Source organism: Juglans regia, chromosome 13 (genome assembly GCF_001411555.2).
Source record: "Juglans regia cultivar Chandler chromosome 13, Walnut 2.0, whole genome shotgun sequence".
NCBI lineage: Eukaryota > Viridiplantae > Streptophyta > Magnoliopsida > Fagales > Juglandaceae > Juglans > Juglans regia.
The window spans coordinates 11,375,983-11,389,244 of NC_049913.1; the positions used below are offsets into that span (position 1 = coordinate 11,375,983).

General features: G+C 36.6%; 2 protein-coding genes across 4 annotated transcripts in view; both read left to right on the top strand.

The window, feature by feature from the left end:
* The first annotated feature begins 639 nt into the window (after positions 1–639).
* Positions 640–13,262, top strand: part of LOC108992923 — a 15,826-nt gene continuing 3,203 nt past the window's right edge. The window contains exons 1-4 of one of the 3 annotated variants that reach the window (XM_035684484.1): positions 640–804; positions 1,830–1,952; positions 3,002–3,104; positions 3,214–3,791. In XM_035684484.1, coding sequence (XP_035540377.1) covers positions 710–804; positions 1,830–1,952; positions 3,002–3,104; positions 3,214–3,459 — 567 coding nt within the window. In that variant the 5' untranslated portion in view covers positions 640–709 and the 3' untranslated portion in view covers positions 3,460–3,791. Of the gene's footprint in view, positions 805–1,829; positions 1,953–3,001; positions 3,105–3,213; positions 3,792–13,262 lie in introns of those variants that run through there. The other 2 variants (XM_035684486.1, XM_035684485.1) reach the window with 2 other exon arrangements.
* Positions 6,593–8,628, top strand: LOC118344264. The gene is made up of 2 exons (XM_035684483.1): positions 6,593–8,300; positions 8,401–8,628. The coding sequence occupies exons 1-2, from the start codon at positions 6,839–6,841 to the stop codon at positions 8,436–8,438; spliced, it is 1,500 nt and encodes a 499-aa protein (XP_035540376.1). The 5' UTR covers positions 6,593–6,838; the 3' UTR covers positions 8,439–8,628.

Genomic DNA, 13,262 nt, shown 5'->3' on the forward strand with positions numbered 1-13,262 from the left:
ATATATCCTAGTTGGACTGTAGATATCATTTCTCTATATATATATATTTTTAGATTTTTAACTACAATTTTCGATACCTCATTAGCAAAAATATGCAGAAATATTACCCAATTAAAAAGAAGAAGAAGAAGAAAACTTTATGTCCACGTAGAAGTAAAATATGAGAAATTATTAGAAAAAAAAAGAAGTTATTTTTCATTCAAAATAAAAAATAAAAATCTCTAAGCATAAAGTTGACCCAAAAGCATAACAATAAAAAAATAAGGAAAATTACAAGTAATGATATACATATAATATATTATACGATAATATTATAAAATAAGAATATTTTTCTAAAAAAATATTACTTTTATAAGATATTTTATAAAAATATCCTTAATTTAAAATATAATTATATAATAAAATATTATAAAAATTATTGTGTGTAAATTATTTTTCGAAAATTATTTTCCATCATCCAAATGTGGACCCAAGGCAGGTGGACTATAGTAAAGGCATATTTTCGCATTGGCCCAGGACCAGAATCTCGGCATGTTGCGTCTGATCCCAGATCCAAGTATAATTTTTTTTTTTTTTAATCTAGCCCATCTAGGTTTCTCGAAGATCTATCTCAGCCCATACGTCGTCGTATTCTTCTTCAGTACTTTCATATTCGTGGTCGAAGAGAGTGGAGAAGAGGACGCGAAGCAGAGCAGCGAAAGAGGCAGCCATGTCTTTCATGAAAGGGGATTTGCTTACTCGAACCAGAAAGCTGGTAAAGGGCCTGGCCAGGGCTGAGCCCGTCTGGCTCAAAGCCATGGAACAGTTCGTCCCCCCTTCTCTCTCTCTCTCTCTCTATGTGACTTTGAAAGTCGTTCACGTCTAGTTCTAATTCATATGGTTGAATTCAGTGAGTTTTAGGTTTTATGTTTATGTGGTTTTCAAGGTAGGTTTTATTTTATATTATTCTGTGGTTCTATGATACAAAAATGGTAGGATTGGAAAGAATAGCAAGGAGCTTCTGAGCTCCCTGGGCTTCGTACGTTAAAGTTTCTTAATTTCTGAACCCATTGGCTCGTTACGGTTTCAAATCTGACCAATCCAAATTCAGATTTGTGCCTTTTCATTTCTTCACTCGCTAAATTGATTGTTGAAGGTTGTCAAGATGTTTGTTTGGGTATTTCTGTGCCGATTTAGATTTTTAATTACTAAAGAACACATTGGTGAATGATATAATAGAAGACTACTTGTCCTGAAGGTATTCTGTTTACAGTCAAGTTTTGTGGTTTGACCTATTTCGGATGTTCATTCCTGAAATTTACAAAGTTTGAATTGCGTCGCTGGGAACAATTTTATCCTTCCATCCACCAATTTTTTGTAGTTGTGCTTCATCAACCTTCCATCACTCAAATGTGATTCATGACTAATAGAAGTGATGATGGCATTGCTATCTTCTAAACTGTTCAATTGCTTTTTAAAATTTAAAAATGAAACTCCATCTAAAGCTAAATTTCAAGGACCAAAATTGTATTTCAGTCTTGCTTATATACGTATATCAAATTAAGACTTTAGTTCCTGGAGTATGGCATCGTATTTCAATTTCATTAATGTGATGATAAATATAGGTTTTTCTTATTCTTTTGTTTTTGAGTTCACGAATTCTTAATGTGATGGCTTCTTTATCAAAATTAAGTTTTTGATGCCATTGATGCCCATGTTAAGAATCTGTTTACTGATCCATAATTTGAACGTTCTTTACTTATCAAAGGAAAATACCTCTATAAAAATTAGTCATATCTTCCTTAAGCTGCCGTTCATAAATTTTGAGAATGTTGCTAATTTATGTGCAGTACACCACCTGCAATGTTTCCTCGTGCTGATGGGAAAGTTAAAAGGATCAGTCTACCTGAGGATGTTTATATAAAAAAGTTCTTTCAGAAACATCCGGACTCGAAACATGAAGATGCTATCAAGTATTGCTTTATTTCTATATCTAAGTCTCTCTGCAATGTTTGGTATCTACTTTTCAGTTCAGTAATTATAATGTGCTTGTAAACATACGTTGCATACTATGAGCTTGGGTTTCCTAAGGCGACAGCAGTATGTTCATCAAGAAAATTTTAAACTGTGAAAAGAGATGGCAACAAAACTATCGTTTTTTTTTATGTATATTTTAAGTGCATGCTACTTTCTTTTGTTGGCAACCTTGAATTTTTGCTAATATTGTAATACAGGTTGAATTCGCTATCTGTGTGCTTGGATTCAATTCTTAATGTTACTGACCTCAATTTACAAGGGTTTTGTGGTGGCATGTGTGCACACCTGCATATTCTTGCAAACACATAAGTAGACTAGTTGCTTGATTTTAACAATGCAAACTCTTTTAAATTCATTGTTTACTAAAACTTTTGATGAAACGATTTTTACTACTTTTTTGGCCTGCTTTGGATGCCTAGGAGTGATTAGGAGCTGAATGGGAAAGAAAATTAGTTAAATGAAATGAACAGAAATGTTTTTCAGGATGGGGCCTGTTGATCTTTATTTTTTGAGTTGAACTCAGACATGTCAGTTAGGAACTGAATGTATCGGAAATACTTTGAGTCAACTATTAAGAAATAAGTTACTTGCCATACTTAAGGTTTGCTTGTGCTCTAGGATGATGTTCAAATTGTCCTTTCTTGTTTCCCGATCGTTGGTGGCTATCAAATAGTTTTTCTAGTATTTTTGTTTTTTTCTATCGTATGTTCTTTAAACTGATTTCCATCTTTTTGAAGGGGAGAATTGTTTAATTTTCATAATCAATCTTAGTGATATGTGGGTCTATATCTGATATTAAACTCCTGACTATCAAATAATATGCATAAAACCCTCAATTTCAGGTCATGGACTTTTCAACTGTACAATTTACTTGAAGTTAGGTTTAGTGTCTTATCATGATCATTTCAGAAATAGGGAATTAGTTCTCTGGATTCAAATGACGATGATTCAAACATTAATTCATTAAGACTTCCTGTTTCTACAGGTTGTGTGGTTATAATCCACCTCCGGCTCGTTTATTTGGTTTGCGGGTGCTTGACCTGAAGGAGCAGGGAGTTAGTGAGGAAGAAGCAATGGCTGTAGCTGATGTGTGTATTGTAGACTCTTGGATTTAGCTCTTTTCCTAAATGTGCGCTCTCCGTTCCACACCCCAAACCCCACCCTCGCTTAATTTAACAGCTGTTTCTTGATGTCTAGATGGAATACCAGGTGGAGAAAAAAGAAAAGAAGAAGGCGTATGCTCGCTTAAAGCAGATTGCACGAGCTCAAGGGAAGAAACCTCCTCCTAACCCCTATCCTAGTGCTATCAAAGAGATTCAAGCTGGGGAGAGGAAGTATGTTCATGACCGTTTCTTCAACCCCAAGATACTTGAAATTGTGCAGAAGTTGAAAGAGGACAGGGCAGCTGAGATGCAGGACAGATTCAGAGGAGGTGGCTATTAACGTTTTAGTGGCAGGAGAGCAGAGTGCCATGTTTTCCTTCTAGATGCTTGGTTATTTTTTTTCCCCAGCAATAATTATGGCCAATCAACTATTAGAGTGCTCATATATTGGCCTTGGGGTTTTGGTCAAATATGAGATGAGTTTATCAGACCAAGTACTTTAAAAAGGATTTTTTTTTTTTCTTTTTTACATCTTAAGCATATGTTTTTTTGTTGGGTCAGCAAAAACTATAAATTCTGTTATTGATTAAAGCTTAGAGAAAATATGTATTATATGTGATTTTGGTGGATTTAACACTATTTCTTTTAACATCTAATTAAACGTTTTGATTACCATATGTTTTTAGGACAAGTGGTAGATTCTTTGGAAATTCATGTTTTTTGCGACGGTCAGAAGGTTCTTCAGATGTGTCTGAATTCCGATTGTAATGTGGATTATCGGGCTAGAATTGTGAAAGGAAGTCTCCTTTTGTTGGTGCTTCAATCATGGGGTTGGGTGGTTCTAGATCGATTGTGTTACTTTTACGAGAGAAATGATAGTTATAGTCGTGAATGTGCAAGTACCGAACAATCACTTTAAAAAACGTGAAAATATAAAATTCATATAAAAAAAAAAAAATTTAATAGTTGACTCTATTCTTTTTTAAAGTGATTGTACGATATTTGCGTACTCCACGATTATATGTAGTATTATTCCATTTACAAAAAAAAATACTGAATACAACCGGCCCGTGAACCGGTGGGTAATTACCACGTCATCTTAATGAAACATTGTGTTTCATCAGAGGTGCTGCTGGGCGGAGCATCTATCTTTGGAGAATAAAAAAGTATTTTTTTAATGATATTCTAAATTTATTTTATGTTTTTAAAATATTAAAAATTTTTATATAAAAAATAACTTAAAAAAACACATAAAATAATATTACATCTCAGCAGAAGCTCCGAGCCGGATGCCTGTAGCATGACCCCCTTTGCTTTTAATTTTTACTTTTTGTTTTTCTGCTTTTAATTTTTTTTTTAATTCGCCATTATCTCCCGATTTCGCATGCTCTCTAGCAGAACTGCTTTCCTCTAGATTGGAAGTTCAGTGGTCCCCAAAACATCACGCTGTCGTCCTTTCTATCATGTTTATTGACCGCCGATCTTCATCAAGACTTACCTTGAAACATTGCTCAAAAGATGGACGTGTGAGATTCACATATCACTGCATATCCATGCCTCTGGCCAAATGTCATTATGTGTTGTATGACTGAACTCCCTGCCGTTGGATCTTTCATATCTACCTACCTTCTTGGTGCCCATGCGCAGCGCTAGCACCCCCCAAAAGTGGCTTCCTTGTGCTTTCATTGACTTGAGTTAATCAATCCCAATTATCTATCTATGTATTTACTTTTCATAACTAAAGATTAAGAGGAAGAGGTATTGGATATCTCTTTGACAATATCAAAACAACTAGGTTTAGTGACTTCTCTTTATCTGTAATTTGGATAGTGAGAAGAGATCAGATAATTTTAAATGAAAATTAAAAGTTAAATAAAATATTATTATAATTAAACAGGTTTGGATTGAATTTATCTGATCTAATTTTATGTTTTTACACTGGGTTTAGTGTAATAGTTTTTGTTGAGTGAGTCCCATCTTCTCCTCTTCTTCTTCTTATATTTTTTTAATTTAATGCAAAAATGGCCGAATAATTTTTTTATTTAAAAATATAAGAGAGAGAGAGAGAGAGAGAGTTGATCCTCATACCAACCTACGGTTAAAGAATACAACTCTTTTCTTTCCTCATTTTTCTGTATATTTTAAGCACAAAAGAACAATTATCAATGAAAAAGATGATTCTCTGAGAGAAGAAAGGATGCTGTCCAAAGTACGAGAGCCCTAGAAGGGGGAGAGAAAAAGTAAAGGATGACACTTTCACTGTACTTGTTTATAAAAGATGGAGGCATATCAAACAAAATGAGGCCCCTAATATCACTAGCACTCACTTTTGATTCAAGAGATCGCCCATTTTCCAATCCAAAATTATATTCCCAAGCTACTCTCAAAATATAGTAACCCCATCCATCAACAATAAAAAAAAAAGAGGTATGCTCTTTGGAGTTCAGCAAAATCTAACAAAACGCTTAAATTTCTTTTCTTGAATTTTTTTCATTTGGTGTAAGAATATCTGGCCATGAACTAATTCTAATCGTTCCAAATTTGGTAGGTTACATTTGAACGTTAAGATGAATTAAGTTGAATTGTAAATAATAATATAGGCTTGCTAAGTACAAGCAGTTTGGCGCACCAAATCACGTACCAACACTCACATAATTTTTTTTATTGAAAAAGGAAATAAAAGAAAAAAAATTTTGAGAGAAGAATTCCTTACATTTAACATCGATGCGCAGTTTGGTAAGCGAAATCGCTTGCAAGAAGACTTTTTCATAATAATATTTTGTGGATCTCATTGAGATAAGTGTAACTTTTTTAAGTTGAGATGTGTTTAACTTTTTGGATTGACATGTATGAAATAAGTTGAGATGAATTCTCATTTGGTTACACAGATAAGATGATATGAAAGTTAAAAATTGAATAAAATATAATTAGAATATTATTTTTATTTTAGGATTTGAAAAAGTTGAATTTTTTTTTTATATTTTGTGTGAAAATTTAGAAAAGTTATAATGACTATATGAGATGAGATGAGATGAAAAGATTTGAGCTCTTTGGATACAAAAATCATTTCAATTCATCTCATCTCATTTCATTTCATTTCATCATTATAACTTTTTCAAATTCTCATATAAAATATAATAAACAATTTAACTTTTTTAAATTTTAAAATAATAATAATATTAAAAAATATTATTATAATAATATTTTATTTAACTCATCTAATATCATCTTACCTCATTATTTAAACAAATTTATTTAACCAAACATGCATAACTTTTTTATGAAAATTTAAAAAATTAATAAATCTTATCATTAATTTAAAATGATTGAACAACACGCAACCTTGTTTAGTATGTTTACTACGAGTGCCTCGAAATCTGTTATCTTTCTAGGAAACGGTCGCTGCCAGCTCCAAATTTATCACTTTATATTTTCCATGGGAAGTTTGCCAATTTGCAATACCTTTGCTTTCGAACCGACCAACAGCTCAAAACTTAGTTCTATGATATAAAACAGTTCGATAATGACGAGGGTAGAATAGAAACCTCTGATCAACTTCGTGTTCTTTTTTGGTTTCCCCAAAGGCGCTCTCCCATTCGATCTTGTCTCTTATCTCTTTCAAGGCCATTCGATTTGCAAAGGTGTCACCATTTTATTGGGTCCTTAAACCATCCATACATCTCCCAATCCACTCCCATTGAGCTCCACCATCTGCAGCCATGGATGCAGCGTCAGTTGGAGCTTCATCGATTAAAACCGTTAACTCGCTCTCAATTTCTACCATCCCAAAAATCACTAGCCCAACTACCTTAACCCCTCCATGGCTTTCAACCAAACCCAGCATGCTCACCCTTTATGCCACAAGCTCTAACCTCAGGAACAGTGTTCCCTATCTCACTCGCTGCTCCACAAAACCCGACACCAACACTGACAATGAAATTGATCAAAACTCGGCCTTTGAACCCAATTCAAATCCGAAAACCTCGAAATCCTCAGCCCCTGTTTCAAATGAAGCACTTTCTTCTTCTCTATCAACATCGTCGTCTTCTTCTTCTAGCGGGTTGGTGTTTGGTTTGGGCCCCACAAACTCGTGGGACGGTGCAGAAATTGGATCACCTGTTGTGAAAAGGTTCCTTAGTGATGAGGAAGAGAGGTGGTACATGTGGTACCATGGAAGGTCTAAAGGAAACCCAGGTTCGGAGGCAATAGGCTTAGCAGTTTCAAGAAATGGAATTCACTGGGAGAGAGGCGGAGGACCTACTAGATCGAGCGGGGAAGCCGGTTTGGCGATGAATTGTAGTACAGATTGGTGGGCATTTGATACTGAGAGTATTAGGCCTTGTGAGGTGGTGGTCATGTCCAGTGCAAAGGTTAGAGCTGCCAGTGCTGTTTACTGGCTTTACTACACTGGATGCAGTTCTGAGAAGGCAGAGATTTCTGAGGATTCTTTGAAATTCAGTTTGGAAAACCCGGAAAGATTTTGCATTGATGAGGTGAACGGTGAAAATGGTGGAGTTGGGAAGATTTCAAAGTCTTTGCCCGGTTTGGCAATTAGTCAGGATGGGAGGCACTGGGCTAGAATTGAAGCTGAGCATCATAGCGGAGCTTTGTTTGATGTGGGTTCTGAAAGAGAGTGGGATTCATCGTTTATTGCCTCCCCGCAGGTTGTGTTTCATGTCAGTGGTGATCTTAGAATGTATTACCATTCATTTGATGCAGAAAATGGGGAATTTGGTATTGGAATTGCGAGATCAAGGGATGGGATTAGGTGGGTGAAGTTGGGGAAGATAATGGGAGGAGGAGGACGTGGTTGTTTCGATGAGTTTGGGGTTATGAATGCGCGTGCAGTGAGAAACCAGAAAGATGGGAATTATGTGATGGCATATGAAGGCATTGCTGCTGATGGTAGGAGGAGTATAGGGTTGGCTGTGTCTTCAGATGGTTTGAAGAATTGGAGGAGGTTTCATGATGAGGCCGCTCTGGCGCCATCGGCCAAAGATGGATGGGATAATGAAGGAGTAGGATCCCCATGCCTGGTTCAAATGGACCGGGACTCCGACGGGTGGAGGTTGTATTATAAAGGTGCTGGAAATGGGGGAAGAACTGGTATTGGAATGGCAGTTTCTGAAGGGAGTGATATTAGAAGCTTTAGAAGATGGACAGGATTCAATTATAAGAAAGGTATATGACACACATATATGTGTGTGTTATTATCCATTTAAATTTAGAAGTATCTCATTGTATTTCCAATTGCATGAACCAAAAAAATGATCTATTTCAGGTCTCAAAGCAAATCACAAAAGAAAAGGAACCCCTTGAAAGAAAATTCTTTGAATGACTAGTTTTAGCAAACATGATCGAGCGAGCTCCGATTGATGTTGATTCCACAGAGTCAGTTTGTTATTCAGATTTGTTATGATTCTAAACATCAAACCCCTTTCAAAAGCTATACAGAATTGCCTACTCATGAGAAATTGAGAGGCCGAGTATGGTAAATTCTTGGCAATTATCTTTTGGTCTGTCTTATTCTCCCATGTACAGATAGTTACTCGATCTGGGTTAGCATCTCCTTGTTATGCTTCTATTTGTAATAGAGTAATGTTACATATAGTCGTGGAATGCTCAAACGTCGTGCAGTCGTTTTGAAAAAGAGTGAGATCTACTATTAAAAATGAATTTCTTTTCATGTGGGTCTCATATTTATTCACTTTTTTCAAAGTGACTGCACGACACTTGCACACTCAAGACTGCAAGTATCATTTCTCTTTGTAATAACACTAAGAACACTAGCAAAAGTGTAGTTTAACTTGCCCTCCTGCATCTCCATTTGGTTGGCCTAACTTTAATGTCTAGCATCATGTATTTCGTTTGCAAAGCTTGGTCTTACTTTGGTGCAAGTAGTCTTTGGCGGCTCCTTTTTTCATTTCCCAATTTTGCACATTTATTTACTTCTTTTCATTTTTTTGGATACGGAAAATATCACGTGTCGGATTCTCAATGGGCCAACAATGAACCATATTAGGTTCTAAACTAGCACGAATAAAAGATTGCTATTGCCAAAGTCCGAATTAAGAAGATGATGTAAGCTATTAAGAAGGCCTGCAAACAATATCCAAAAAAAAGCTCCATAAAATTGCTGTGGATCCAGAGACTCATCATCCTCCACTTATATCATGGGCTTTTTTTAAGTGTATCCTCCATACAATTCTGAGTAATCGTCGCCCACGTCTAATGCCTATTCAAAATAAAAAAATAAAAGAAATCTGTCTTTCCTTCATTTTGGCCCAAAGCATTTCGAACGCACTTCATAACTATGGCACGGAACGACATACTCTCTATATATGGGGGCCTATAACCCGTACAATGCGTTGATTGTCGCGTATGTTATGTATGAGGAAGAAATATTTAGAGAGAGACCGAGTTTTATATTGAAAAAATTCAAAATGGTTTATAGGACGGTTTATTTGACAAAACAATATAAATGTTGAAATAATGTCTTTGGGTGGAGACTTGAATCAGTTTATATCTTTATATGTAAGAAAAAAAAAATGAAATTTAAAAATTATAACGTTCATAATGAAACATTGCTTTTAAAAGAATTATCGTTCCATAAACATAACACTTCAAGTTTAATGGGTAGAATGCCTACTTTTATGGGTAGAATGTCACATCGGAGTCATATGACTTTGCATTAGTCACTATTCACTATTCCACACTCCACACTTTATGAAAAAAACTATAAATTTGGATTGTGAAAGTGAATAGTAGCTGATGCGTAAAATTTCTCGATCCTAAAACGGCTTGAAGCCTTCTACATGCAGCCAAATTCACATTGGAATTATAAGGTTATTAAAATCTGAATGTTGAAAGGCTTTCGGTCATGGAACCTAGTCCAAAATTAATGCCATGCATATAGGTTTTATACAAATCAAATGGCAATAAAGATAAGAGTAATGCTACGTATAGTTTGTAAGCGTCGCATAATTATTTTGAAAAATAGTGAGGTTTACTATTAAATAATTAATTTTTTATGTAGGTCTCGTATTTACTTACTTTTTTCAAATGATTACATGGAGCTTGCGCACTCTACGACTGCAAATATCATTTGGCAGCCGACGTAAATATAAAAGGCAATAAAAAAAAAACCTAAAACTACTTGGAGTTTGAAAGAGTCTGTTGGGTGCAAAGTAAGAAGTTAAGAGCAGTTACTCATTGATCACCAACATTATCTATCATAAACCTTAAAAAAAAAAAGAGAAATTCTTATTAAATAGTGGTCTGCAAGTGCAAGCCCCAGAGTGGATGAAATGGACCGTTTGATTTAAGAGAAATACGACATCGTCTCACTATGGCAGAAACAAAAACTGATTTCTTCCTCCCCTTTCCATTCCTCTTGAGCAACTAAAATCCCCTTTCCTCCCAAGATTCGACTCCCCCTTCCTCTTGAGGACGACGCATTCGTACTCGCCGATGGTGGTTGTTCCCTTCGTTCCTTCCTCTTGACCTTCGTATTATTCCGGTATTGAGCCCTGTTTGAGCCCTAACCGAGTCCCCTTCGTGCGTCGTCCCCTCCCTCTATGCTGAAGATCCACCTTTATCCCTTCCTCTGTGCTGTGAAGAAAATCTGTAAGAGGTCGTCCCTTTCCTTTCTCTTTTTGACTTGTTGAATATCTAAATCTTTGACGGTTGTTCTTTTACTTTTTATTGTTTATTTTCTTGACACCCATTCTTTTTGGTAGCAAAAAATGCACTTTCACATTCTCTTTTTATTGTTAATGATTTTGGAAGATTAATGCTTGTTGGTTGGGAGGGACGGCTTGTGCGACTTGGTAGCCAATAACTTTGTTCACATTTTTCTACGACCTGATGTTAAGGTTAGAAAAGAAGAAGGGGGAGGAGGATGAACAACATGAAGGTTTTAAATTCTAACCTTTTTAATTTTTAATGAAGTAAATCTCTATTTTATCAAAAATAATGAAGGATAATCACCAGTCTCCATTTTCTATTTATGGCGTCTTTTATCATGGATGGGAGTGTAATTTTATAAAATACAAGGGAGGTACATGCATGTGAAAACTCTAGGGGAGGTTTAAGCAATTTACCTTCATGTGTTAGGCTTACTTCTCCAAATCTAGTTGGGGATGCTACGATTTAATGCTCAGAATAAGGAATATCCAAATTATTTCAGCTATCCTGACGTCTTATAGTTTTTTCCTTATTTGCTTTTGGTTTTTCTTCCATGATCTTCCATGCCCCCCTTAACCTTAAGAATTTACAGAAGTTTTATGAGGCTACAACAGAGATTATTGATGCAAGTCCTTGCTTATCACTTTGTCTGCTCTCACTTCAGAGTAAAGATTGTGTTTACGTTGATGAAGTGTATGTGTTTGCTGATCCTATTGCTTCAACTGACTATGAAGATCAAGAGGATTGGGTGGAAAGCCTAGCTAGAAGTTGAAGTTCTCTTATGGAGGAGCTGACCACGACGCTGGAACTCGAACAATATTCCCATTGAAAGGAACCTCGCGTGGGCTGGGCTGGGCTGAGCTGGGTTGGGTCTACGTTAACAATGGTGGTGGTGGTGGTGGAAGAGCTGAGGACAACACCGAATTTTGAATGGAACAGAGCACAATAGGTCACATGGGTTGGGTGAGCGGCAAAATAAAATCGTTCTAGGAAAATCGAATGGCTTCCTTCCCCGTATATGATTTCTGGGCATTTTGGTCATTTGAGATATATTGATGTGGACTAAAAGACAAACGATGGAGTACACAGAGCCTCCTTATAGGACTGTACCTAGCACCAATTATCAACCTTAAAAGACACTCAATGGCCAAATCCAATGCAAAAAATCTTAAAGACATAACGTCTTTCTCTCAAGTGTGAGGTGAAAGTTTTCTCCTTCCTGCCAAGTGAAGGTTTGAGTTAACTACTCTTAAAGCCTTCTACATGCACCCAAATTCACCTTGGAATTATAAGGTTATTAAAATCTGAACTTTGAAAGGCTTTCGGTTATGGAACTAAGTCCAAAATTAATGCCATATACATTTTATACAAACCAAATGGCAATAAAGATAGGAGTAATGCTATATACAGTTATAGAGTGTGTAAACGCTGCGTAATTATTTTCAAAAGAGTGAGGTCTACTATTAAATAATAATAATAATAATAATAATTATTAGTATTATATATGTATTATATTTATATACTTTTTTCAAAGGATTGCAAGCACAGCACTTGCGTACTCCATAATTATAAATATCATTTGGCAGTTGACGTTAGGGGTGCTACCCATAATCCACCTCAGTCCATGTGGGGGCGGGGTACCCTGTCCTTTGCACGGGGTGCGGGGGTGGACCTCCATCCGTCCACCCCCGTGTCTCTTACAACAATGAACAAATCCAGATCAAGAGAGATTCATCTACCTCGACATCTGTTACATTCATGAAAAATGAAATTGATTCCTCTCTGCGACGTTTGTTACAACAAACCCAATCGAGTCATCTCTATTGGCATCTGTTACTTTCATGGCAAATGAGATCGAGAGAGTTCAGGATGAGAGAGATCAAGAAGAGATTGAGACAAGAGAGATTGAGAGAGTTTTAGGTGGGGGGGGGGCTGCGGTTTGCTGGCCTTTACATGCGTGTGAGTGGGCGGATTTTACTTGGCAGGTTGAGCCCCTCCGTCCCCCGCCTCCTCAACTCCCCTTTCATACGGGAGGGGGGCCCTCCCCCCTTCTGTGCAGAGTGGATCTCCCGCCCCACCCAAGCGGGAGGGACAAACTGGGCAGTGCAGCGGGTGGCTGGCACCCGCTGCCCACCCCTAGCGTAGGCGATGGCGACGTCAATGACGATGGCGATGGAGTGATGGGGCGAGGGCGTGGGCATCTGAGAAAGGAAGCAAGTTTTCACTCCTTGGCTGCTCTGAAACAGATGAAACGAGGTTTTTCATCTTAGGCCTGCAAAGCAGTCCACATCTATTAGGATTCATGTGTGATTGCAATAAGAATTTTCCCTTACATAAACCCTTAAAAAAAATCATCAACGTCCTTAAAAAACACTCAATGGCCAACAATTAATCCAATGCAACTCCCAGTCTTAATGGTTAAATAAATTTAAAAAATCCACCATAACAAGACATTAA